This window comes from Acanthopagrus latus, chromosome 14, assembly GCF_904848185.1.
Source record: "Acanthopagrus latus isolate v.2019 chromosome 14, fAcaLat1.1, whole genome shotgun sequence".
Taxonomy (NCBI): domain Eukaryota; kingdom Metazoa; phylum Chordata; class Actinopteri; order Spariformes; family Sparidae; genus Acanthopagrus; species Acanthopagrus latus.
In genome coordinates, this window is record NC_051052.1 from 5,870,202 (window position 1) to 5,897,982 (window position 27,781).

At 41.6% G+C, this 27,781-nt stretch overlaps 3 protein-coding genes across 7 annotated transcripts in view; 2 read left to right on the forward strand and 1 right to left on the reverse strand.

Moving 5' to 3' along the window:
- slc13a4 (solute carrier family 13 member 4) overlaps positions 1 to 5,024 on the forward strand; it is a 32,890-nt gene extending 27,866 nt beyond the window's left edge. For 2 of the 3 annotated variants that reach the window (XM_037121013.1, XM_037121014.1), the window contains 4 exons: positions 323 to 435; positions 663 to 824; positions 1,839 to 1,976; positions 2,225 to 2,362. In XM_037121013.1, coding sequence (XP_036976908.1) covers positions 323 to 435; positions 663 to 824; positions 1,839 to 1,976; positions 2,225 to 2,362 — 551 coding nt within the window. Of the gene's footprint in view, positions 1 to 322; positions 436 to 662; positions 825 to 1,838; positions 1,977 to 2,224 lie in introns of all 3 variants that reach the window. The other variant, XM_037121011.1, reaches the window with a different exon arrangement.
- A 103-nt stretch (positions 5,025 to 5,127) lies between these two features.
- On the reverse strand, positions 5,128 to 6,777 carry LOC119032162 (cytochrome c oxidase assembly factor 6 homolog). 2 transcript variants are annotated; one of them, XM_037121026.1, is made up of 3 exons: positions 6,618 to 6,777; positions 6,034 to 6,241; positions 5,128 to 5,846 (listed from the first exon to the last, which is right to left on the reverse strand). In XM_037121026.1, the coding sequence occupies exons 2-3, from the start codon at positions 6,175 to 6,177 to the stop codon at positions 5,748 to 5,750; spliced, it is 243 nt and encodes an 80-aa protein (XP_036976921.1). In that variant the 5' UTR covers positions 6,178 to 6,241; positions 6,618 to 6,777; the 3' UTR covers positions 5,128 to 5,747. The 2 variants fall into 2 exon arrangements, with proteins under 2 accessions (XP_036976921.1, XP_036976922.1); XM_037121027.1 differs by having other exon boundaries at positions 6,034 to 6,214; positions 6,618 to 6,774.
- An 8-nt stretch (positions 6,778 to 6,785) lies between these two features.
- ptprz1b (protein tyrosine phosphatase receptor type Z1b) overlaps positions 6,786 to 27,781 on the forward strand; it is a 68,009-nt gene continuing 47,013 nt past the window's right edge. Inside the window, exons 1-4 of one of the 2 annotated variants that reach the window (XM_037121009.1) lie at positions 6,786 to 6,886; positions 7,023 to 7,068; positions 7,578 to 7,647; positions 7,776 to 7,876. In XM_037121009.1, coding sequence (XP_036976904.1) covers positions 7,804 to 7,876 — 73 coding nt within the window. In that variant the 5' untranslated portion in view covers positions 6,786 to 6,886; positions 7,023 to 7,068; positions 7,578 to 7,647; positions 7,776 to 7,803. Of the gene's footprint in view, positions 6,940 to 7,022; positions 7,069 to 7,577; positions 7,648 to 7,775; positions 7,877 to 27,781 lie in introns of both variants that reach the window. The other variant, XM_037121010.1, reaches the window with a different exon arrangement.

The window sequence follows — 27,781 nt, forward strand, 5'->3', positions numbered from 1 at the left end:
TGAGCTCTCCCGTTAAAGAAATTGCGATTTTCTCTACGATTAGTGCCAGATTTCACACTGGTTGTTGTATTCTGGAAACTCTGTAAGACGTTTTTCAGAAATTACCTATAAAATAAAGCGTTTATAAGAATGTCTTTATATTTATTGCTAATTACCAACAAAAACAGCAATACAAATCTAGAATTCACAACATTTTAGTTGGATAGTGCAAAAAATATGATGATGAAAAAGTGATTCATAGGTGTGATGCTCATTTAATAATAAACTTGCCTGTTTGCACTCCAGCTGTACTGACATGTTTTCTGTGGTTTTAAACCATCAGATGACGATGACCCTCTGGCCCCCATGATCAACTGGAAGGACTTCCAGAGACTGATGCCATGGGAGATCGTCATCCTGGTGGGAGGAGGCTACGCACTGGCAGCTGGTTGTAAGGTACGACGCCTCAGATTATCTACTGAAGGTCAGGAGAGCTTCTAGAAGCAAAGTTCAAGTTGGTCCGGTTTTTTAATGTCCAAATTACACATACAGCTAATCTGTGACTGTCTGTCTACACAACCCCGATGTGAACGACTCGAGGTCAAAAATGCAGAATTTCAAGTAGACATGATTGCAGCTCACACGTGTTTTTTTTCTTTGTGTGTGTGTGTGTGTGCATGCAGGTGTCAGGCCTGTCAGTGTGGATCGGCAGACAGCTGGAGCCCATGAGCGGTCTTCCTCCCTGGGCCGTCACCCTGCTGGCCTGCCTGCTGGTGTCGGCAGTCACGGAGTTCGCCTCCAACCCGGCAACCCTCACCGTCTTCCTGCCCATCCTGTCAGCGCTGGTACGACACACACTCCCCCACATGCTTACAGCTAGAGGCGTCAAAGAGGAGCTGCTTTCGGTCTTAGCTAAGCTGGTTTTAACTTCATATTGAGGAGACAGACAGCAGCCTTCTCATCTAACACTGCACTCCCCTCAGATAGTCCCATTTCCAGGAGTTAGGAAGTTGTTCTTCTCATTTTGGTGCTTTCATGAGCTTTTAGGGAACATGGATGCTGGACAAAAAAGTGTTCAGAGCATTTAAACAACATGTTGACAGCTGATTCATACAGCCCGACAGATATCATGTGATGCTGTCCTATCATTGATACTGTATAGCGGTATCGGTGTACATGTGGCCCGATGTGTGCCAATTTGAAAACTTTATTTGCAGAGATTAAAATGCTCAAAAAGATGCCAGGGGTAATTTGTAATAGTTGCATTCTCAGTGAAGTTGACTGTTGACTGTAACAGTTTTAATACTGATGTCATTTAATACACCTAAGTTTATTGTTAAGCTGCAAAATATCCTGCCCTCATCATTCACATCCACTTCTGAGGGACCCTTTCAAAATATGTGGGTATACTGGCTGAAATAAGAGTTTTCTACCTACTAATATGGGCATTGGCAGCTCCTCTGGCTTCCCCCATGTGGATTGTTAGTTTCTTCTCTCAGATTATTCTCAGAGAAAGCTAATGTGCACGTGTTAGCAGGGGGCATTAATATCCCGCACTCTTGTGTTGGCGCAAGTGCTCTGAGAAATGTAAAAGTTTTTAATTAATTGAATATTCTCTTTTATTCTTCTTCCTTCTCCTGGTCCCCCCCCCTTGTCTACCTTTCCTGTCTCCTATCATTTCACCCTTTTCCCTCCTTCCCCTCACCTTGTTTATCTTTTTCCTCTCTTTCTCTCTCTCTGAAATTTCCTCCCATTTTTTTTTTTTTTTTGCCTCAATTTACAATCCCTCCCACTGTCTCTCCTTTCCCTTCCCTCCCTTCGTCCCTTTTGTTCCTCTGCTTCTACTTCCCTCCATCCAGTCAGAGACGCTGCAGATCAACCCCCTCCACACTTTGATCCCGTCCACCATGTGCGTGTCATTCGGGGTCATGCTTCCAGTGGGGAACCCCCCCAACGCCATTGTCTTCAGTTACGGCCACGTGCAGATCAGCGACATGGTACGACACGCACACACACACACGCAGGCTAAATCACATGGTCTTTCTGCACCTGCAGCATCAAAAGGCTCAAGAGTACAACGTGTCACAGTTGTTTTACATAATCAGACAGATGAAGAACTGTCTTTAACTACTCTCGGTCCACCAAACCACAAAATTTTAAAGTAAATTGATTCCTAAAAATTGTTATTTTTTTAACGTACATGTGTGACCCTTTTCCATTTCCCTTTTCTTTTCCTCTTCTCCAGGTGAAAGCAGGCTTCGGGGTGAACCTGATCGGCGTGGCGGTGGTGATGTTGGCCATCACCACGTGGGGGGTTCCCCTCTTCAACCTGACTGAGTTCCCAGCCTGGGCGGTGGCCAGGAACGTCACCGGGATCTTATAACCACCGCTGGGTGGATGAGAGGGGATGAATCGGTGAAAGACGGAGAGAGAGACGGGGCAGTGTTTCTGCGAGGAAAGACAGCAAGAACATGACACGTGTTAAGAGGACAGCCTTGAGTAAATCCGTCTCTTAGGCGGAGTGAACTTGACCCGGGGAAGGAGGATGGATTGACGGAGGAGAAGAAGAAGAAGAGGAGAGCGAAAAGCTATTACCTGTTGCTTACATGTAATAATTAGAGTTATATATTTTTTGGCCTTAAGGGGGCGTTACAAGGAACATAGACTGCCTTTTTATTAAGTGGCCACTGTGTGGAGCTCCGATCTCCAGCAGAAACTTGTTTTTTTTTTTTTTTAAACCTCCGTCAATGAAGTTTGACGGAGATCCTGTTTTTCACCGAATCACTGAAGAAATTACTAATAAGCTACACACATATTTTTGATCAAGAGCTGATATATATATTTTTTTTTTTTTGAATGATTTTAGAAACAATGATAAGTTTTAAGAGGCTGCCTGGAAAGTCTTATCAGAGCCACATCATGCCTTTTGTAATCAACTACATGGCCACTGTAAAAGCTCCTTTTCACTACGTGCCTGCTGAACTGCTGCTGCACCCGTATTGTACTGGTGGCCTGGTGAGAGGTTTGCTTAGGGGATTTTAAATGTAATTTGGATGTATGCTGTCCAGTGTAAAAGACAGAGCCGACCGATCTATTAAAGCAAGATATAGTGCTTGAAAGGGGCTTCTACTGTGGCTATTAATGTATTGTATACACGGAGCTATGTATCCAGTGTCTGTTTTTAAGAGCATAGATAGAAAAGGATTTATACTAAGAGAAGTTTAGTTACAAATTGAAAAGTGCATACATTATCCATGGATGTTCTTTGCTGCTATCTGCATTGCTTTACAAATCTAGGCCTCTTAATGTTTGCCTGATGTCTTTACCAAAGTTGCTCGAGCTGATTTTTTTTATTCCCCCATCATACTTTGATCATTTAGTGCCTTGCAGGACCACGAGTGCCTTCCCCACAGTATCGCCCACACTTTTAGCCTGCCTGCCCGACCCTGACAGTGTACCTGTGCAGCAGCGTGGTTCACCACAAATTCTACAGTGCAGTAGAACGCTTTTTACTGTCCTTTTTTCTCAGACATCTTCTGGTGCTTAAGAATGTAAACTGTACTGTATTTAGGGTACAGGAAGTCAGAGTATTTTATGCTGACTTGATTTCTCTGCCTTCCTCTATTTGCAGCATTTCCTGACTGTACCTGCGGTATGAAAGGCTTGTAGACTTAAGAGATTAGGAACTCCTGCCATTTTTCTGTGTATTAGAAACAAGGCCCCTTAACTGAGCTCCCCATAAAGGTGCACATGTGAGAATTGGCCTCCTCTCAAATTCATATGGATAGGGTGCAAATGCTGCTATCTGTAGATGCTGTTAGCTAGTTAGCACAGCTCATCTTGCAGCTCGCTGTCTGGACTGGGAGCTGGAAGTGGTATTATGTGAAAGGACAGGCTGGGGCTATCTGGTTAGCAGGCTTTATTTAGTTGATGTCTCTGTTAGACAATACATAGATGTTTTATAAGATGTCAAAACTTCTATTTCTTTACATTCTATTGACAATTTTAGTTGACATTTACAGGTTTAGGTGATCTTTTTAACTGCATTCCTTCATTTTCTTGACATATTGCACCTTTAAAGGTGCACTATGGTCTCAATTTGGCTATGTGGTCCTATATTCTTGAAATGAAGGACTTCTACATGTGCAGTTTGCCCTCTAATTACAAGCCTGTTTTGCTCTAATGTCTACAAATGCAAACATAAACATGATATGTAATACATGTAAAAGTAATGTTGCCTATTCCTGAGCTCTGTCTCTTTTTTTTGTTTATAGGCCTGTAAAAGTTTGGATAGTGCACCTTTAATCATTTCATGTCTTCAGTCTGTTAAGAACTTCCGAACCAAATTCTAAACTGAAGAAATCTTGGAAAAGTTTACCAGCTGAGGTAAAGAGTTAACTTAAGCCTTAACTTAAACATTTTAATGGATCCATAGCTACAGTGATCATCGCAAAGAAAATGTACTTCTATTAAAATTGTGACATCACCATGTCAAGCAACAGGATGACCATATTTGGTCTCTATTTGTTGTCACCTGGGAGGTGAGAGTTTTTTCCTGGCATGTGAACGCAGAAAGATTTGGGAGTCTTTGTTGAACGCAGCATCCAAAGCCTTTAAGGACGAGAGACAGAGTGAGGTAGCGCAGGGTTGTATGGTACAGTAGTTTGTTCAATCAGCTGTCAAATCACATTAACTGTTGTCAGGTGGTGGAGAGGTTTATGTAACATTCACTGTACTGTGCAAAAATATAAGATGTGCTTTATATTTTTACACATTTTAAATGTAATTTGTGACTTTTTTTTTTTATATCATTGCACCTTAAGTGTAGGTCTTAGTGTAGGCAGAATCAAAAAGCCTACACTTTTATTTTGTAATTTATTCAGTTCTGCTGAAGGTCTCCTACATCATACACTGATGGTGTTGCAGCAGTGACCTTTGACCCAAGGGCCACACACTTTGTAAATACATACAGATTTGTAATATAATGTGCCTTTACCTTTTTCCAAATGAGTGTAATATTCCTAAATTATGTGTTATTCTTTGATGTTGCATTTATATCCAACGCAGACAAAAAAATAGAGTGAGGATGATAGGACATTATACGTGTACAACAATAAAACAACTAAAACCAATGATTGTTTTTTTTTCTCCATTTATTTACATTCAACACCACAAGTCAGTCACACTTTTGAGATTTTGCCTATAGAGGCTCTATATTAGAACGTGAAGGCAGGTAGCAGCAATCAGTGAAGATCGGCATTTATCTGTAAATCACACTCAGTAGAATTGAATTAATCAGGACTTATGACTGGTTTGACCCACAACCACAGAAAGTAAACCTTGGACAGTGTTACTATGAGTGTGTCTGTGTGCACAGGCTGTGCATGTGGATTTGTACAGGATCAGCAGCACTGATTACAAGTATTCCTACATCATTTTTAAATTTCACAAGGTACAATAGCAAAATGTATCCACACGTCCAACTGACTCAGAAAACTGGATTCACTAACAGTGGATCTTGTCAGGATTTAGCCATTTTAGACTTCTCAGACCAGCCGGGCATAATAACATATCTGAGGAGGGCAGCTCAGATAGATGCTGGCAGATGGAGCTGCTAATATGCATGGGTTGCATATTATCATGCAGCTTACATCGGTAGAAATAAATAATGATAATGGGGAAACTCCACTCCAAGTCCTGCGCCACTGGGCCTGGTCTGAAAAACAAGTCAGTCAGTCTGCAGATCGTGATGGTCTGACGTCCGGTGGTTAGGAGGGCTGATTGGGGCCTTCAGCTGGCGTGAAGCCTTCTGTCTGCATCTTCTCTCTGTATTTAAGGAAGTCTCTCCTCTTGGTGAAATATTTCACCTGTGAATGAAAAGGGAAGACATGGCTTTCTTCTTGAACTCTGGTAAATTGTGCTAGTTTGAATGGTGAGTCTTACTCTGATTTAAAACAGCTTTCAAGGTTGACAATTCTCATTTTAAAGAATTTATACAGTAATTTCATCCACACTAAATGCAGCCTTCACTAAAAGGTAAAAGGGATAATTTACCCATTGCGCCGGGCAATTTCCCTCAAACTCGCTCTGGAACTTCTGGCAGGATTCAGCTTTGTCGCCATTGTCATCCAGACACTTCCACAGTTTGTCTCTGGCCTCCCAGCAGGCTTTCCTTGCTGCAGAGTTTGGAGCCGACATCCCTGATGGACCCTTGAGGCAACTTTAAATGTAAAAACTGGAAAAGTATATAGGAGTGAGGAATCTGCAATGTGAAGGGAAAACTTGATTAATACCATTGTGAACAATTGGGTACACCATCCTAAAAACTACTACCTATGCTTTAAAAGCTCCCATTACAGCGAGTCTACTTCTACCTTCAGCTATATTTGTTCACTGTGTAACCTCATATGCTGTCCCTCAGTTTTACACACATTATACTACGAATCTAGATACATACAGCTGCATTAAAAGACTCAAAATTTTAATTTAGCCTACGTAACACCACTCTACCATGATTACTTGGATACTAGACAACAAATAATTGACGTTGAATCCCTCTAAATTTCCATTCAGCTAATGTGTAGCAGGTAAGCTGACAGGAACTGAACTCTCCTGTATTAAACTCAACAATTACTCACCGAATGAGACGTTAAACCCTCCACAAGCATTTAATAGTCCCAAACACCGCTTCTCTTCGCTTCTGTCACTCCATAAAACCCGGAAAAACAATAAATAACACCGTTACTAAACTAAAAACACTAGACTTTTGTAACGTGTTGTTGTAGCACTGAGTGGAGTGAAGGACGCGCACAGAGGCACTTCCGTGTCGCTTGGTGATGACGTCGTGACGGCGTGATTGACAAAACGCACCGGGTGATGGCGCACTTGTTTAAAAAATCCAGCTCAGGTGACACGTTTGTTTGACATTAATTGTGACTATTAGCAGCTCAATAAGTCAAGGTAAATTAAACAGAATTTACAAAAGAAGACGTCTTGAAACAACACATGGCTAGGCATGTAACTTCTGTTTCGTTTGTTGACAGTTTTGCTCTGGCTTCCGTGATACATTCGAGTTAAAGGAGGCAACAGGTGAGGAGGAGTGAGGAAAAAGCACAAATAGCATCCTTCTTTGGCTTAAAAATGTTCGTTTTGGGTGTGAGTGGATTTTATCATAACACTGCTTATTCTCTTCAGAGGTTATGTAACTTCTAACAGGGCTCCATCATCCAAATGATTTTATGTACAAATGCTTTAGAGTGGATGTGCCCTGCTGGAAAAAAACAGCATAGACCAGCACCAAACCCAGCCACATATGCAGATACTGGTCTTGCTGGTGGCCAGTCACCAACAAGACCAGCATATGTTGTGTTTTGGTGCTGGTCCATGCTTGGTTTTCCAACGGGATCATTTTCTAAAAAGAACAGGAAAAAACAGTTTCCCCTAGGTTAGCATTTAACTGTAAAAATTAATGCTATTAGACAACGGTTTGATATGTTTGTGTTAACTAAAATGTTTCACTTGTCTTCCCCGATGTATTGTTGTAGTAGGGGGCTGAAATGCACATGTGCACATGCATTTTGTGTTTGCATTCTATTCAGATCAAGCTGGAAAAACTTTATGACTGTGTCTTCCCTGAAAGCATCTCTTCTTCAAGTGTGTGTCACTGAGGTACATGAATGAGGGACAAACTTTATGTGTGTTTGTATAGCTTGGCAGTGAGGAAAGGCAGGATGAAAATGTGAGTTGTTGTTGATTAACTCACCCCTGTCTTTTTTTTTTTCCTCCCTGGGCCACAGTGATGGAGAATGGCCCCCGTTGGTTGCCATGGCGCCCAGCAGCAATCCATCTCCGTTCATGTGCTTGTGCAGACCGAAGGGAACGAAACAACAAGTACTGGGTGAGGCGCTCACCCTCTGTAAGGAAGTAAGTGTTTGTCACCCTGTGCGTGTGTGTGTGTGTGTGAGAGAGACTTGAGTGTGTCTCTTTAGCTGCTTCAAAGATAGAACTTAATTCGCTATTCATATCCCACACTGTTTACTGACCTCACTTCAAGTTTGTTTCCAACACTGGCTGAGTGTTTTTGTTTTAGTCTAGTCCAATATAGAGATGGAGACAAAAAAATGTTCCTGTGCAAGAACTGTTATTTAAAAATACGGCCTTTTGTATGGGAGTGCAAATCCACACAATTCCTGCAAATGAGCATGTCGTAAGTAGGCGAGTTGGTGTGTTGAGGTTAGCATTTCACAAAGACTGTTTTCTCTGCCTGCGCTTAATTCACTTCAGAGTCTATTAAAGAGAAGATTGAAATGTTTTCAAAAGGTTTTACTAGTTTCAAAGTGGACAAAATTGTCAAACAGTAAACATTTCACCACCTTAGTAGGAAAAGGCCCATCATGTTCTCCATCTGTGTGCAGACAACATTTTAGACTTTAGAAAGAAAAATTCTACTTGACAGAATACCAGCCCAGCTATATCATAGTCCTATCTACCAGGATTCACATTACGCCAGTGTCAAAGGGACTGCTATCATTGTATCAATAGAAGCCTGTTTCACTTAACCAGAATCATGGGTAATGGAGTGCATGAATAACATTCAGGAAAAAGATAAGGAGGTGCATATCAGGTAGCTGCTGCGCAGATGTAGCCATGCTTAAAGGAATAAAAAGAATCAAGCTCTCAGGGAGACGGCAAAGTTTTGAAGTCATGTTATAAATCTCTGAGTAATGAAGAATGGGTGTCTTCCCCATGTCTGTCATATGTGACGCACACATTTGCATTCTCATTTCAGTAAAGTGTGTTACCACACCACTTAAAGTAACTCATGTACTGTATTTCATCAAGAGAGAATCCAAAGGAAAATCTGTCACATCACCACCTGCACTAATTGATCAGCGCATGATCTGTGACAGAAACACCACAGGAGGAAGCCACGAGCAAGAACACTTAGAGACCAGTATAACAACAAAGACACCAAGGATTATGCCACCATGTTTATTTAAGGTACAGTTGGATGCTGGTAAGAAGAATTAAATAGAATCCCATTTAACTCTATTTAAGGAGATACCAACATTGATGACGCATCTCATCCTGGTACAACTACGGTTAATGTCTTTAAACCGTCACTCTCACCTAACATGTCTTACATACATATAGACACACACACCTACTTAAAGACAACTACTCTTGACAACCTTTGACTACATTTTGTTCTGTCTTTGCAGTTGTTTTTTTTGTCATGGCAATAATTGCCTTAATGTCAATTGTGAGGGTAATCAAGTTTGAGGAAGAGATTGAAAAATATTTTACTCTGTAACATTTGCTTGAATATGCGGCTATTGATTAAACCACTGTATTGTGATGATATTATGTGTGAAAATGTAACCATGTAGGAATGAAATTATGTAACCAAGTATACTTTTTATTATTTTTAAAAAAATGCAGCACAAAGAGTCATCAAACATAATGGGATAGATCAAGAGGGAAACTTGGTTGTTAATAAACGGCAGAAAAATGCCAGAGTCACTAAGTCACTGTTTTTTTTTTTTAAATAACAAGGGAGAGGAGTAGGGAGCTGAATAAATAAGCAAAAAGTCGCTACACGACACAGCTTAGGTTAACAGTCTTGTTTTGCACTGCTTTAATATTAAATGTAGCAGTGATGGCCCCCAAAGAACAAAATGTCATCCATACTGTCTTCTTGTATAAGGACGGGTTGACATTAAAGCTCTCTGGAGTCTTGCGTCTTGATATCATGCTTAGGACGTTACTTTAATAATTTAACATCATCACAGTGACCTTTATCCCCCGTAATGGCTTTGCAGATCCAGTACCTTCAGCTGAGGTACATGTCTCCTAGACATTATTTTCAGAGCTATTAGCACTGAAAGATTAGCATATAACCTGTTCAAAAGGTCTACGAGGTTTGAACGGAAAGTGTATTCCTTTATAATAAGACAAAAGCGGAATAAAGAGGGACAGTTTGTTTGTCATTTAATATTCAGTTCTGTTTTGGGCCTCAGGGTCGCAGTACAATCACTTGTATAGAAGTTTGTATATATTCAACATATGTAGCATCAATGGGATTTGTAGCTTAATTCCTGGCACCATAAGTTTCTCACACTGTTGGGTATTGAAGACTCCCCTTCACATAGTTCTCACAGGTCACTGGTTTTAGATGCTGTGTGAAAGAGGCTTTCATTCAACTATAAGAGCTGTTTTCCCAGTTTATTTGAACTCCTGTTTTGTCGTCTTTTCAAGAAAACTAGTGAGGTAGTGTATCCACATGCGTTCAAGGCTTTTTGATGCAACAAAGCATTTCCTCTTGCTGTCTACAGCAGTCTTATGAGAGGGCATTAGATTATTAGCGGGGAGAACTCGAAACATGAAGAGGGCAATTAGATTGCAGATGTATGATGTATTATCCATTCACATCATCGCCATCATGAGTAATATTAAGCGGAAAGACAGCTCGATTAGTGACAAAATGACTGAGCATCTGTCCACTACTGAATAACTAGCTATCACAGTCTGCCAAAGCTTTACACTACAACTATCATGAAGTATTAAAAACAACACTGATTTTTCAGCCGACAACACAATATCACTCACTTCAAGGACAAAGGAGGAGCTGCAGTGGTCATGAGCCTGCTGTCAGCTGTCAGTCAGTGTCAGCTCAGCCAGCATGTCAAAAGACGGATGACAGTACATGTCACAGAACAGTTGGGTATAAAGACTGATATACAGTAGTTGCAAGTGGTTGTCAGGCATAGTCTGACAGAAGAAGAGCCTGAGATAGCAAAGTACTGTACATTTACTGTTAAGTCTTCCATGTATGAAACGAGTTGCTGCAGGTTTTGCTTTCCAGTTGGTGCAGCTGCTCATCATCATACACTTCATGACTGGAAAGTGGTGTTTTCAAAGCTTAGAAATCCTAACTGTCTGGTAATTAGTATAGCTAATTATTGTATAAAGTACACCATCAAAATCGAAAGACTAAACATATGAGATATACCACATTTGGACATTTTTTACACCTGTTTTTTTTGTTTTGTTTTGCCAAAGTAACATATCATGTAGTAATGCCATTTAACCCAAGTTAACCAGTGGCTGTGTGGAAAGGAGGGTGTCCCTAAAAATAATGTGCTTTGGCCTCAGTACATGAGATTTGATGTAATTAGGATAAAACCAATTGTATTGTACATGAAGCATCTCTGTAGAAACACTGTTTAATCCCCTATATGTCCATTACTCTTTCTACACTCTCGTGTCTACTTTTTAGGAACTCATAAAAACTGATGTATAAACATTTTCAACAACTTTTATTCACTGGATTAAAGTTACGGAGATGAGAATGTGTGTATGCACAACAGGATATACACATCGAGATTCTTGCTCAGTCCCTCCATTTATTAACATGCGTAACTTATTTATATAAATTCAGCATGTGCAATATGATGTCTTTTCCAAAAAACAATTACAAGATTAAAATAAAAGTGATTATGAAAATTACACTGGCAGTATTCTTTAAATTGATAAAGCAAGTAATAGAGAAACTGTGGTCGATGTGTGGATAAAACGCAAAGATATCTTAAATGGTTTTAAATGCACACATCGTAAAATAGAGAGTGTGTAGGCGCAAGATCAGTCACATGACTTGTCTCTGGTGGAACCTTTAGTATGCAGGAAGGTAAATGTCAGATCACAGTCAGACACACATAGCCTGTAAAAAGGCCAAAGCACACACTTAAAGGCACACACGTCTGCTCAGTTTCTTTTTCAGAAACACACACACACACACACACACACACACACACACACACACACACACACACACACACACACACACACACACACAAATACGCAGATAGACATCTCTTACTGTTTTCTGAAGCTGCTTGATGCCGATGATGAATGACAGCCATGACATTCTCTCCACAACATGGTGACTCTTGACTGTCTGATTCCTCTTTGTTTTTTTGCCTTTAAGAGACAGATTATCTTCAGGTACAATGAATCTATTGAATTAACTAATTAGAGCAGATTTTCCATAAAGGAACATTTTCTTTCAACGCTGGCTCATAGGTCAGCCTGCCTGTTAATTAGAACACAGACACCTGAATTTTGAAGCGCTCACAGATTCTTGGTTCATGTGTGACAGTTAAAATGTTGCAGGAACCTGAGTTATTAACAGTAAATGTGCTGAAGTGTGAGATAGTCTAGTGTTCTTTATAGAGCTGCCATTTTCTTAGTCTGTCATTCAAACAGGAACCAATTTTCAACAGAAGACTCAGAGATCATGTACTAATACACACTGACTAGTTGTTTCAGGTGTAATCTTGTTATTTGCTGTTTTGCCTGGGCTCAAATATTCCTCCCTGAATACTAATGATAGTATGTTCCACCACAGTAGCATGAACAGTATGAACAGTACCCAAACACAGAGCTGTGTTGCTCCATAGCAGTCATCGACCACCGATGGCATCTGTCTCCCTGTCTTACAATCACACACACACACACACACACACACACACCATCGACCAGTATTTGTCAACCCGGTGGTGTCGAGGATACTGACCTCCAGTTGCCACCACTGGAAGTCAATATCACTGTCAACACAGAAACGGCATCCACTGTAGTCCACTGTCATGGCAACAGAGATTCAGACACACACACACTACACAACATGTACATAATCAAAATTTGTGGGGGATTGTAGTGACTTAAGAGGGCAAGATTTGGAATGTCTACTGATGACTTCTTCAACTGAAGATTGAAAAATAAATGATTAGACAGCAAACATATTACCGGAGGATCTTTTTTCCAAGAAACATGATACAGTCTATATGTGGTAGCTAGAGTGTTATTATTTTGTTAGTATTCTTCCATATTTTTCCTGTTAGTTGCCCCGTACAATTAAGATGGAACTGTAGCAGCTTCTCTGTGCCGACAACTGCAATTTTTAACTTTGGACAAGGACTTTTGTTCTGTCAAACTCAAACACCTGGTTTTGGCCAAATTCCAATACACCTCTTGCCCCAACCATGTAGCCCCATCTCTCTATTTTACATATTCATGTGTAGTGGTAGGGTGTCTTGATTCTTGTTGGGGTAGAGGGTTGAGCTGGGGTACATGGCCTCCAACGAGCATAAACAGTTGCTACTAGTTTGCTTTTTGTCAGTCAGTCAGTCCCACATTATGATGCCCCCCCTTCCTCCCATATTGATGGCAGATGACACCCAAAATTTAAATCAAATTCAGCATTGAAGTTGTTGCAGTTTGTACTGCTCCTCTAATATCAGTTCAGACAGGCAGGTTACTAATGTAAGCGTAATTAAATGAAGCTGTGTTCTTGTTTATTTGATGACTTGTTTGACAGTGTGAATGAATTCCAAGCCTGTGTCCATGTGTTTTCTATCTCTATTAGATAAATGGCAGACGGTACGGTAATAATACCAGGATTGCCAATCACCTCAGCTGAAGATGGTGTATTGCAAATGTCTGGTCACGTTTGTTTATGTAATCATCATCGACAGATCTGATGAGGTATGAAGGTCTCGAGGGGTTGTCCCAGTTCATAGGGGGAGACTTTATACACTACCCCTTGGAACTCAGAGCTGAGAGCACAGGATCAGGATAATAACTGGAAATGGGATAGAGCCTCAGTCTGTATATAATATAGATTATTATATTAATTGTCATATCATCCTTAGAGACACCAGTGTAGAGTCAGAAATGAACGTCAGAAGCTATAGTGTGCATCTCTCTTCAAGGCTTCATGAAAATCTGATCAGTGTTCTCTTGAGACATTTTGAGCCGTGGACAGTGGACGACCTAAATTAACTCCTGTTGATTTTCTGACCTTGCTCCACTTAGGATATAAACACGCAGATAGAGAGAGGAAGAGGAGAGCAAACGCATAATCCATAATCCATAGCTGCCTGTGTGCAGTAAAAAACCAAATCAGCTTTCCACAGCAACGGGATCTGAAAAAGCTGTGGATACTTTGCAGGAGGCGACAGCACACTGTGATCATTCACCACACAGCAGTGTCTTTACACCTGTCAGAGCAGACAGGAATGCTCTCTGTGTGTATGGACATGTCTGTTTTGATGGCATTTTTTCATTTGGCTCATCTCAAAAAAAGCAGTTTGTGTGAAAGTATGCTGGTGTCTGTTTGTCATATCAGTTGTAGCATTTTTTTCCCCCCAGTCATTTTTTTTATTTTGCTCTATTCACCCTGTTTTTTCAGTTTTCACACAAACTGATGCTGCAATCAACATGTTGTTATTCCACCAGCCACACTCCGTTTCTCCCACAAACATTAGCACATACACTCGCACACACACACACACAACCACACAGGCTTATATACCGGAAGCACAGAGGCAGGGAGGATATTGTAACAAGCATCTGAAAAAATGTTGGTCCAACAAGTGAGACAAGGCTCCCGCCTGAATTAAAGAGGATTATCTCTCTTAATTTATGCTAATTAATGCACACAGAGTAACGAGAGCAGCATGTTATTGTGTGACTGAAGCCTGTCTCACACACACACACACTCACTCTCACAAACATTTACAAGCTCCCACAACCGTGTGTTTTTGCACCATTGAAGCCTGTTGCTTGTGAAGCTACACTAATTCTTTTTCACAAGATGTGCACACACACACACACACACACACACACACATGCACGTACAGACGCACACACACACACTCTCTCTCTCTCAGTACTATGCCATTGTGTACTTCATGGGAATCTCCTAGTCCAACTATTGCCAAATCTCCCCACCATTGCAAATACACACATGCTGTGGGACAGTCCTGCTGGTTGGATCCACATTCTTGTTTCTTTTCACTGCTTTATACAAAATCGAGAAAAAAAAAAGTGAGGTTTCTCCCTGAGTCTACTTAAAGCTTTTGTGAAGTACTCAAATGAAACTTTTTGTAAAGATACTCCAAGACAGAAACTCGTGGTGCTCAACAATAAGATAAGACATTTGATGTAACCTAAATGCTTTTTACTTATTTCCTACATCACTGCTGTGTTACTCACAGTAAGGACTGTATGTTATCTGTTATCCTTATTGATATCCTTATGTATCATCAACTGTTGGTCTTAATTAGTATCTTTCTTATCTTATGTTATTATTACCTTTTAATGGCTCTAATTCACATTCCTTAACTTTAACTAGTCAATCGCTTGCTGGTCTTAATTCTTAGTCATATGTAGTATTTTAAATGTACAGTGTGTAGGAACTGGCCACCTGTGAAATTCATACACAAAATAATCAGGGGGTAGCATATGATGAGATTAATAGCTAACGGCTGCTAACTTTAGCTGCAGCTAGATAGTTAGCACCGTGTAGCTAGCAGTCCTAAACCAGGAATTTAGAGCATCGGGAAGGTGTTGGTGTTTACATTACTAGCACAGGTACTTTGGCGTGAGATGGGCCAGAGCTAGCTGGTTAGCATGCTAACTTCATTGGATATCTCTGCAACACATTATGTAGACATAATAAGTAAAAACTGAAAACAATAAGTCTGACAAACCTTGGACGGTGGTGTTTCACGCCAAATTGCTAATATAAAAAAAAAAGGCCAATTTCTACATAATGTTGCTTTAAATTTGTACATATTGCACCTTTAACTGTCTACTACTTAAAGGTCTAATGTTTTATCTTCGGACTATTCCCACAAGTTTTTTTTGGCTGCAACTGGATGCTCAAGATCTGTGCAGCACATTGTGCATCCACCCGGAATGATAAGTGTTAGGCCTATATGAATGAATCAGATCAGATATACCATGCAAATAAATCAAAACTACCCATCATTCCCTTAAAGAATTCTGCAATATAGAGGAGGTCACTAAAACTCACTTTGGAGCACTTAACAGTTGTATTTGGGATAAAAATGTGACTGCTGTCTGGTGTGGACATATCAAATTGTCATTAAATACACAATCTATCAGATAACAAGAACACACAGCAACGTGTTCATCGTTAAAGCATTTTCTAAATTATTTCCTCACAGTTTCCTCCTATTGCCATAAAGTGCGACAAGTTGTCTGAACGCATCCACAGAGAAGCCGCTGCAGGAATATCATGTAAATCCTTCACTGCTGCCCGAGCAGATAAAAGCCTCTAAATCTCAGCTGCACGCCGCTGACACACTCCACGCCCCTGTGGTAATATCATAAGAACATTATAGGAGTGATACAGTGATTTCCATTAAGGGCAGTGGGCGGTGCGCGCTCACAGCCCCCTTCTCCTATTGCGATATACGTGAGTGCGCGTCCGCTACCAACCAACCAGCCAGCGAGCCAGCACTCTTCAAAATCAAACCCAGCCGAACCACGCCGAGCCGAGCCAAACCGATCAGCCGAGGATTTAGCCCCCCTGGCGCCCCACGCAGAAGGCAGCAGAGGAGGGAAGATGACCTGGTAGCGCATCTTTTTACGCACCCGACCGCGCCGTCTTATAAACCCCACACTCTGTCTCTTTACGGTTCATTTTCCCACCGAGACCATGGAGACGGCAGTTCCCAGGACCAACATTTTCATCTGCCAGCTTCTCCTTTTCAGCCAAATAGGTAAGAAACTGGAGTGGAGAGAAGAGGGGGGGGAACAAGCCCTGATGTAATTGACCGTGGTGAGGGCTGACATGTGATGCTGTGGACGTTTCGAACGCTGTCAAAGATTGAGCGGTGCGTCTGTTTAATCCCCTCGGACATTGAGCATCCTGCACACTTCAGCCTGCGCTTCATAATCTGCAATCGGCGGCAAGGGGAGATGAACGTTGCGTTTACACTGCATTTGTTAGAACATGCGTGGAAACGTGTTTTCTGCAATACAGACTCCCGCTACATATCCCACTCAGATGTAGTTAACGCGTGAATCAGGTGCTGCCCGTGCTGTTATTTTACTGTCATGCTTTGAACAGGTTGAGTCCTTCTCCCAAACACATGTTGGAGTATGAATGAAATTGTGCAGTGTGGCGCCGCTCTGTGTTGAGTCGTCTGTGCTGAATGCTGGATTTGAGGAAGGCGCTCCCACTGCTCCCACAGCCTCCCATGAACTTTGATGGGATACAGGCGTTCAGTCTTAATGTTCCTGTGCCTTTTCCTTTCCAAACTTGACAATGGCTCCGAAATGAAGACGAATCATCCTTTCAAGTTTCATGAAAACCAGACTAGTAGTCTGGAAGCTATTTACAGCTTCTAACAGTTAATTATCACCTGCCAACCAGGGCAGTCAATGTAACGTTTTTTACACATGTTGCAAGCATGTATCATTGCTTCAGATGTAGACAAAAATTAGACCTGTGGCATCGGAAACATCAAGTTTGAGGGCAAAAGTTTGACATAAAACAAAATTATTCTGTCTTGACGGGAACTTTAATGTATTCCTTATCATGTTTTTTAAATGTATCACCATTTTGGCTGTTTATTCGGCTCTGAATTTGTGCTCCTGATGAAAAGGTACAGACATATCGAGTTACTGTGAAGAAAAGGGTGATATACAGTTGAAGCAAAGAATAAATCAGTAAAGTTGGTGTATTGATCAGTTTTAGCTTATTACTGATGTGTCGGCGGACATGTTGATCATTTGCTGCATAGAAGTACCAAAGATATGTTTGAGCTGGTTTGAAACAGTTTTTTTTTCTTCTTTTTTTTAACTTAAGCTAAAAATGAAATTGAAAAGGTTCCCAAATCTGCCGAGGACTCGCTTGAACTTTCTGTAGAAGCCCTGGTAGTCCCTGTTCACCCGTCTTTAGTAAAGCTTTGGCTGACCTTTTCATCCAACCTTTGACAAAATGGAACAGCATGCTAAAATGTTTACACTGATTCTCAAAAAGGTTATCTAACCGTTCTTAATTCCATCAACCGTGTGCTCCAGAAAAGTGCAGACCATCAGAAACCTGCGTGATTCCCTCTGATGAGATTTTGTGTGATCAAATTACCTCGGATGAGCCCACGAGATGCTTTTTTATTTAATGTAAGTTGGCACAGAAATAGTCAATTTGTGAAAGATGGGACGAGTGAGCTGCATTAGACCTCAAACCTCCCCTCCACTTTTAATTGGTTGACTCTAATTACAGCAGCGTTATTGCCACTGCTTGTCAGTCTTGTTTCATAAAATGAAGATCACATTTCCCATTAATGCCACTGGCCTTTAACTCCTTCCTTCACCTGCTGTCTCCAGAGCAAAAAGCTGTTCATTAATTTACTGGAGATGGGTCGGGAGAGTCATCTCTGGATTCCAGACCCTCTACAACAGTGGTGTCAAACTGATCCAGTAAAGGGCCATGTGGATCAAGCAAGAACACACCTGATCAGATGAAATCAGATGTGTTCTTGCTTGGTTGGCTGATTGGTTGGCTGATCCAAATCAGGTGTGTTCTTGCTTGGTTGGAATGAAAACCTGCAGCCACGTGGCCCTTTACTGGACCAGTTTGACACATATGCTCTACAACCACTGGAGTTAATTTTCTGGTAAATTTGAAAAATTCAAACCTGGTTACACGCTGATGTTGCAGCAGTTGAGCTGCTTTTGGCAGATGTTTGGGAATCCAAGCTTGTTGATTTCATTTTTCTGCGGCTGCAGGTTTACATGCGCCGTATCTACCCATCTGCTGCAAGTTGCTTCATTTCCTTTAAAATGTTTGTGTTGAAGATGCTGTTTAGATACACAGAGAGAAGGAAATAGAGCATCCTCCAGCCATCTGTCCCACAATATGCCTGGACACCACTCCAAATCGCACACAAACACACTTCGGCCTCTTGCTCGCACTCTCCCATACAAAAACACACCCATGCAAGTTGCTGTGAGGTCGTTGGTGCTCTCATTTTGGCCCTGTTTGTCCAAACACAATCTTCTAGCTGGAGTCCTTCACTGTGCCATATGTTTTTTTTTTTTTGTTTTTTTTTTAGCAGCATGGTTTCCGCCATACATCTGACTTCTCAGTGGCTATCACACCTTCTGTCTGTGGTTTCATATGTGCAATTTCAGCCGGAAAGGGATATTGTGACATTGAATATATGTATATATGAGTGTTTCAACCCCTGCAGCTTTGAGTTTTACTATCCTGTGATCCTCCTGGTGAGAGATTTAAAACTAATCTAATTCAGCTCAGCGTGATGGTTGTATCCGTGCTCGTCTCCTCTCCTCTCGTAGCTCCTCTCTCTGTAGACTCTCGTTTTTGTTCTGTTCAGCTCTCAGACATAAAGAACTCCATCTGACTCCTTCTACCTATAATCACTCCTAAAGGACTGCAATTCAGTACTCTCACTGGATGACTCACTCTTACCTTTTGAGAACATTTGGAGCAGTAATGTGTACCACCAGAGCTCAGCTGGCATGGCAAGTAAATCGTGCATTCTCTCGCCACAGTCAGTATTCCTTATTTGATAAATCTTTATCGTTGTGGAGCCACAGTGAATTGAATTGGAATTGCTGTCGAATGCACCGCTGGATTGATAGATTGGTGGAGCATGGCGATTGGTTAGACGGAAATGCACAACCACAGTCTGAATGCTATTGATCGTTCAGCAGCTCAATAGATCTATGGTTTGTGTGTTGTATGTGTAAGTGTAAACAGTCAGTACCTACAAATCGTAGTAAATTCTTACAGTGATTAAACCAAAATCCACCAAATAGCGCTGTATAGTCCTTTACGTCTTGCCTCCAAAGGAATCTTGCAAACATACCACCATACAGTGTGTCATAGTTGATGTGTTTAGCTTAATGTGAGTTCAGTGATCATATGCTCTCCTTGTGATATACCATCTGGCCACCCGGTGCACTCGGAGCATTCGAACCAGAGGGGTTGTATCCGGTGGCATCATAGGATGCCTGATGGTGTTGTAGTAATTGCCTACAAAATTCTGGCACACACATTCTGGCACACGCAGCGTACTGAATGTGCAATTCCATAAATATTAAGTCGAGAGCGACGATAACGGAGAGACACATGCATAGTGGATCACAGCAGGGATGAAACTGTCTCAGAAGAGTTTCAATAAATGATGCTTACCTTTTTAAACTTCTAAAACAAACTTACTGCGAAACTTGCACAGGCTGACATAGTAATGTTTCACAGTACTCCACTGGCCTGCAGGTGGTGGTGATGGGGCAACAAATGCAGCACTGTGCCTAAAAAGACGGGGAAAAAGAAGACGACGAGCCACTTCATCTTTTTCTGTTTCTCTCCAGTTTGTTTTGGATTGTCAGGAGACGAGAGGTGTAGTCAAAAGATCACGGATGGCAGTGCTCTCTTGGATGGATTGAAAAAATACAAGTAAACATTTTTAAAATGGGTCACCAAACTTGGGCGGCCCACTCAAGTGTCATCTATGTGTGGGAAACACTTGGGCACGGCTACCTTGTTATTGACAAGTCACTGCCTCAGTTTTAGTTGTTAACCTACAGTCCCTTGTAATTTTACGCTCCATAAACCCAAAATGACGATCACTGTCGTAACAAACTGGTACAACTTTGAGTCTCAGGTGAAAATCACTTGGAATAAGCTTTCAGTTTCGATCATAGAATTCCAAAGGCAATGATTGTGACAGATAAGTTTAATATGTTTAATAAGTTGAGGTTTCTTTTTATGTCCATCTGATGGATTGGATAGGCACAGCTTTAACTGAAATGTTAATGATCCAATTAAATTTACATGTGAGTTAAATACCAGAGTAAGTAAGACCATGCTTATTTTCCATTAATGCATTATACGCACCTTTTTGGTAGAACTGACAACCTTCCCGACATTTACAGTTAGAGATAGATCTGTTAACTTAAATAGGGACATTGACACCAACATCATATGTCAATGCTGCTTCATGCTGACCCTCAAACACACACAGAACAGCAGTTTGACTCCTATGTGAACCCCCACCATTTGTATTTATTATTTCTATTCTCAACCCTTCTTTTTTTTGTGCCTGTATATAGCACAAGTTATAATTGTGTCTCCCTCCTTCCAGCTTCAACTCCACGCTTAAGATGAGATTATGTGTGCGCTAACCTACAACCATGCGCGCACACACACACAGCCTGATGGAGTCAAGCTCTGTAAATCAGCCAAATAAAAATCTTCACTGATGGAAATAAATCTTGTTAGAAAGATTTTCCAAAGCCGCCTTAACTGTCTGGTTTTTTAGCTGTAAAAATATATAATCAGATTTTCTTTGGCATACAAAATTGAGGGATTATGACATCGAAGGGAAAAGTTTCATTATGCAATATTACAGAAATATGTAATTTCCTAAATCAGATCATTAATCTTCAGAATGGAGCAAAAACACTGTCATTTTGTAGATCCGAGCACTATGCCCCTTTTCAGTGCTATCACGAAGTGTACTGATTGTGTGTTGCATTATCCTCACCACAGTGCTGGCAATTGCTATAAACCACAGATGTTACATTGAATAATTGATTGGCTGCTTTCCTCTGTGATATTTTGTCTTCCTTCCCTCTGTCCCTTCCCCTCTCTCTCTCTGCTGGTATCTCGTCTGGTCTCTCCATCTAAAAGCATTTTATTCATAAGTGCTCTTATTCTTTAATCCATTTAGCTGCAGTCTGCTCTCACTGTGGCAGCGTACGGTCACAGTTATTTTAAAGCTCGCCTGTGCCACGAGGACAGCTGAATCTCTTTGATGCAGAGCAGCCCGGACAGGAAGCTCAGCTCAGTGAAACACTTATGTCACTCAAAAGTTTCTTTGGAAGCTTGTGTCATCGCCAGTGATTGGTAGAAGCTAGAAAGTCTCAGAGGTGAAAGTGGAATGCATTGGTGGAAAGCTCTCCTATACTACACAAGCCTGAGGTTCCTGGTTTGAGTGGGACATTTCAGCCTGATTCTAAAATACTCAACCCACTTGTCAACTTACAACACGGCTCTTTCACGATTAACAGCAACATTCGCCAGCTTTCTATTGTGTCAAAGTAGAAGCATCAAAACATTCATAGAAACCTCTAAAACAGCTCTCCATTGGAATGCTTGTCTCCACTGGTGAGCTTTTACTGTATATCAACACATTCTGGTGAAGGTTCTGAGTTATGAGGAGGGGAGGAAGTGTATTTAGTAAGGGAGAACGACTATGAGTGTTAGGACATTATGGATAAGAGGACCAACAGTGGAGGAGTGGATTATGTTGCAGCAGTGGTTTGAAGTGTTTGAGAGTTTCTACCTACTCTGAATCCATGCTAACTACAGTTGCCATTCTCTACAAAGGAGCAAGCTTAACCCCGAGACTAGAGGGTTAAGAGTTTCACTTTAGTCTGTGTGTTAACTTCCACCAGGTTTGCTGCGTACCTGCTCCTCCCTGCTCTGGCAGTCCAAAACCCTCCGGAACAAATTTGCAGGACACAACCCAGCAATTCAGCTGACTTTAGCTCCGAGCAGACAGGAAGTCGTGCACCAAAAGAACAGTATGACATCTGGTTACTTGTCAAAATAAAACACTCTTTGTTTACACCAGCACAGAAATCTTAAAAAAAGGGTTAGGGTTAGGGTTAGGGTTGTCAAATAGGTAAGGAGTCAAATACAATACAAGTCAAATACAAGCTCTTTTGCTAATTCGTCGGTCGTGAACACTTTTATATGATTATGCCCGTTGGTGACCGCACTGCGCCGTGGTGGACTGAAAATGCAACTGGTGGGGGTAGCCAGATGGCAGAGCAAAACCAGATCACCGTAACGCAGTGGACACATATCTGGTGGAATCTCGGGGTAAAGCTTTGCAAAGCCACATTTCAAGGCTATAAAGGAAGTGTTTGATACCTAAGAGACAGATTTTCAGTGGAGTGTTTCTTTAACACCACCAGTACAACGCTCAGGTTACTGGACAGAGAATGGGGTTAAATACCAGGGATGGGCATTTAGCAGAAATGCAATCCAATTGTCCCTGAGAACTCTTTGGTTATCAAACAATTATTCGAAGATCTGGTGTTTGCATGTAATGTAGCATATTGCAACATGGTTGTCATGGTTTGATTTTACCAAGCTCTCTTCAGGCACCAGTAGAAAACAAGGGAACATTTTTGAAATATTATACGATTTTCAATATACACTTTCAATTTCTGTTTCCATATTTGAAAATTATGACCCATACCTGAATGTGAAACAGGGAAAGGCAGTGTTCTTGATAGTTCCTCAGTTCTCTCTTCCTGATTTGTCTTGCCAGCTCTTTCCTTAATTCTCTAAATATGTAGTCTGAATAATTCCTAAGGGATCTAGAGAGTGGAGTTGGTGGGTTTCGCGAAGAAACATGACCAGGGGAATGACTCAGCATTTGGGACTTGAGGAACTTCGGATAACCAGCAGAGAAGCGCGAGGCGGAAAACAGGAGGATCGCACAGGACAAAAGGTGAAAAGGAGAGAGAGAGTGAAACTTAGTCGCTGAAACCGCAAAATGCCAACGCTCTCTCTGTAGTCTCTCCAGTTGAGGAGGTCTGTCTGAAGTTACAGCCGCTGACAATGGCTGTCTGTCTCTGTCCGTGCCCGCACACAAAAGCCACTGTTGTTTTTAAAAAGGCTGGCACCAAGTACCAAGGCTGCCGGAGAGGGAAAGAACCTTGCTGCTGCTCGATGGATACAAGACTATAACGCATACAAACATGAGAACACATGCGAGCACGCTCATACTTAGCTTTTGGGGGATTTTCTCACTAGATACTTATGATCAGACTATTCTCTTGGCCTCAGTAAGAACTGGCAACATGCTCTCCTTAGAACGATGTCCTTTGTTTCCCTGTTTCCCTGCCTTGGAGCAGAGATGTTTCATGATAAGATGTCCTATCCACAGTGTGTCACAACTTTTATAGTATTGTTCTTTCTGTCATGGTGGTGCTATGGTTTACCCATATGGCTGTTGTCTTGCAAATGTTGCAAACACTGCTCCAAAGTCTTTTGTGTAACAGCTATAGACACTATGTCAGAGGTCAGACATAGCATGGGATCACCGAGGCTCACCCTAGCGTAAACTCTGTTCCTCTGTGTCCGAGCTGTGCCACTGATGATGTTGCTGATGTTATGAACTGAGCTCACTCACCATTTATATGACAACACTCAATAGAAAACAACTTACTATACAGTGGGTGCATTGTAGGGGTGTACAGTGGGAATTCACACCCTGAACCTGTGCATGTTGGCAGTTTGCCCCAGTGACAAGGAGTATAGTTGCCCTTGTATTGCCTCAATCGTGACCTTACTATAAAACTTCAGTAGCATCATTTGTCAGCTGTGGGAGATGGTAGTATCTGTATATGTTTAGGACTTCATTAACCCCACGTCCTCTGAAATGTGACCCGAGCATTCTTGTCCACCTGGATAGATTCATCTTTTTGAGTCCAGCTTTGTCTGAATTTGTCCAGTTTTGTTTTTATTCTCAAACTTTGATTCCCAACATCTTCACCACTGACAACTAGAAATATTCTTGACAGACATGGAGCACAGCATATTTCCTGTTGTAAGTCCATTTTGTGACTTAATCTGAATCTGCTATTACATCATGTGAGGAAATCAGACAGAAAGGATAATTCTTTGAAGTTCACTGAGATTGAGATTTTCAAATTAAAGAGTCTCTTTTTACCTCAGATCTTTGTTGTGTGTGAGAACCCACAGTGAAAGGACACTGTGAATGAAGTTTGACAGGGCGATGTTAGTTGGTACCAGAAGTTGCTTTTCTTGAAGCGCTGACAAATATTCCCTTTTTATTGCTCAGAGAACCACTGAGGGTTCAAAGAGAGAAAGAAAGACAAGGAATCACGATGAAACTCAAAGTAATTTTCTCAAAGTGAGGCCTTTTCTTTTTCTCCAGAAACAAAGCGGAATTTCTGTCGCAGGGTTTTCATCTGATGAGCCGCACATAGGTTTGTTCTTTTAGGCAGCAACAAAAGTGGAAACCAAAACCAACTGTTTTGATGGAAGTTAATTGAGGCTTGTCTTTTGCTTTGTCAAGCATGGAATTCAGAGACTAGTGATGTGGAAGTTAACTGGAACTCAGCACAGGACAAACTTTCTTTTCCCAGTGTGGAAGTTCATCATGGGGCCGCCACTGTGACCAATTGGTTGGTTGAAAGTTGATTAACCCCCCACCCCCACCAGCCGACCAGCCCTCTTAGTCTCATACACACACATCAATAGAAGCCTTTGGGTGGGCGCTGTGAAGTCCTTGGTGCAAACACACCTGAAAAGAGCCCTCTAACACCCTTGTGCGAGTGTATAAATATACATACATGCTTTTATTTGTGTAAGGGTTATATTGCAGGTGTGTGAGTGCATATATGTGTCTCTGAATATGTGTGTCTTTGTATTATTTTCGGTGTTTGAGAGTGTGTGTGTGTCCATGTGTGTCTGCCAGACAAGTGAGGAATTGGGGGCGTGACCCCGCACTGAAAGATAGAGAGGAGAGGGGATGGTTTTGTATCCATGGCAGAGAGAGAGCCTGAGCAGGAAGCCGACAGGAAGTCAGGGTGTTCCACGCGCCATCGGGGGCTCCTCGGTTGTCATGACGCTGTGAACTGTTGTCATGGAAACTCCGCTGATTCAGGCTGAATGCTGATGGAAACACGTCCACTCAATTCTTCAATGAAAGTTTATCATCCACAGGCCGAGCACTTGTTGATAATCAAGTTTAGTGTTTGTTAGGGTACTGCCTCTTAATGGGTGTATTAGTCTGTAAAGTCTACAATACATACACAGCATTTCCAGTCATTTAGCTCCAGAAAATTTGAATGTTAAACAAAGCTGGTATGGAAAATCATACAGCAAAGTAATTTATTCGAACCCTTTGTTTGAAGCTGGTTGTCTTAATGCTTGCTTTCTTTCAGGCTCCTTGTTGATTAGTGATCAATGCTTTTAGATACCAAATGATCTTTAAAGAGTCTTTTTTTCCCACCAGGAGCGCGCGCACACACACACACACACACACACACACACACACACACACACACACACACACACACACACACACACACACACACACACACACACACACACACACACACACACACACACACACACTCATTTATTCTCTACATTGCTTCAATGATGCATTTGTCTCTTTAAGGCCCTCCCTTTTGAAAAGTCTGCTCTGATTGGTCAGCTTTCACAGGCCTGAGCAGGAATCTCCCACCATGTTTCTGTATCAGCTGTGCTGGGAGCTGAGGGTGGTGCCTGTATAGTTGTGACATCACAATCGTACAGACGTACTGACAGCAATTTGAAGACGCAGTTTCTGAACATGGGCTGTGCTTAAGTGTTTTGATACTTTAACAATATGTATTCTGCACCTATGAGACCTTTAATGATTTATGCTATGGGGACTTCTGGGAAAGAAAAGGAAGGCAAATGCCAACAGTTGAACTGTTTTATGTCTCCACAACACGAGTACTACATATCCACGCACACTGTGCAGTATTTTCCCATTTTGTACCGAGCAGATGGAAATGGTGCATCTCGCTGCTCTAACTAGGCTGGCAGATTAGTGAGCCACACACACACACAGTTCCCTCATAACTGAGGTGGACATGTGCAATCATACATGCTCAGTGGATAAACCAGAACTCACTGCCTGCATGCACAGAAAACACACTTGGGGGTTAGGGTTTGACACACACACACACACACAGAGGCACACGCATGCATCCGCCAACTGGCAGACTTCCTTCAGTCCTCTGTGCTTTCTCCCTCTTGAATGTCTGTGTGTGTGTGTGTGTGTGTGTGTGTGTGTCCTAAATGTGATCTCACATCACGCAGTCCTCACTGTTTACACATTTAACTTGGTTGAAATGTTCTTCTTTGATTCTCATGTTTTCACCTCATTTCTCAGAGACATGGATCATGATTTCCCACGTGTGTTTGAACGTTTGTGTCATGTGTCAATGCGGGTCATTTATTCATAGCTTCTTGTCCTGCATGCCTGGTTTGATTTATTTATTTATTTTCTTCTTTTTTCTTTTTTGCCAAAAGCAAAGATTTGAGGTCAGTCCCCTGCAGGGTCTCCACACACTCCAGGCTAAAATGTGGAAGAAACATGTTCACCCACCTTGCCTTAAACCAAGCCGGAATTCGTCAGTTTGTAACAGGACGGCTCAAAATAAACACATTGCTGGTGTAACAGCAAACGACACAGAGGAGGAAATCCAGTTTTTATCAACACCGAAGGAGACAGAAAAGAGCTGTTGTCACTGATGCAGAAAAAAAAGAGAAATTATTGCTAACACTAATGAATGTAGTAGTTAAAGCCCTACGCACATTGTCCACATAGCCTAAAATAGACATTCATATTAGTGGAGTCAATGGAAAGTAATTTAAATGTACAGCTTTACTTTAGTTTTTCCTGTATGTTTGTTAAATTGTGCTATATTTGTCTGTATCCTTGGAAGGAGGCGGGCCATTCAGGGCTTTTGTGGCGGTAAGGCTTTGGACTGGCTCTGCACAGCCTCCTTTCACTTGCAGGATGGGCAAAATACTGAAGCACAAATGCATCCCTGTAGGCGTGCTACACTTCCTAACCGAAGCTGAAAAACAGCAGAAAGACACATTTAACCCAAAGCAGCTGTGCTTGCATCGCTCGCTGACTCATGCTGTCAGTGTGGGTATTATTCTTCAAAATGCTGCCTCTTATTAATCCATGTGACTGCAGCTCTCCATGAGTAAGGAACACTATGGGTTATTTTTTTTAACCTCCGGCGTTCTGGAGTGTAATTGGGTACAATAAGGATCATAACTGGGTCTGCCTTTGTTAATGTCACACCAATACACCAATCGAGCAGAGTAGTCAGTACACTTCTACTCTTT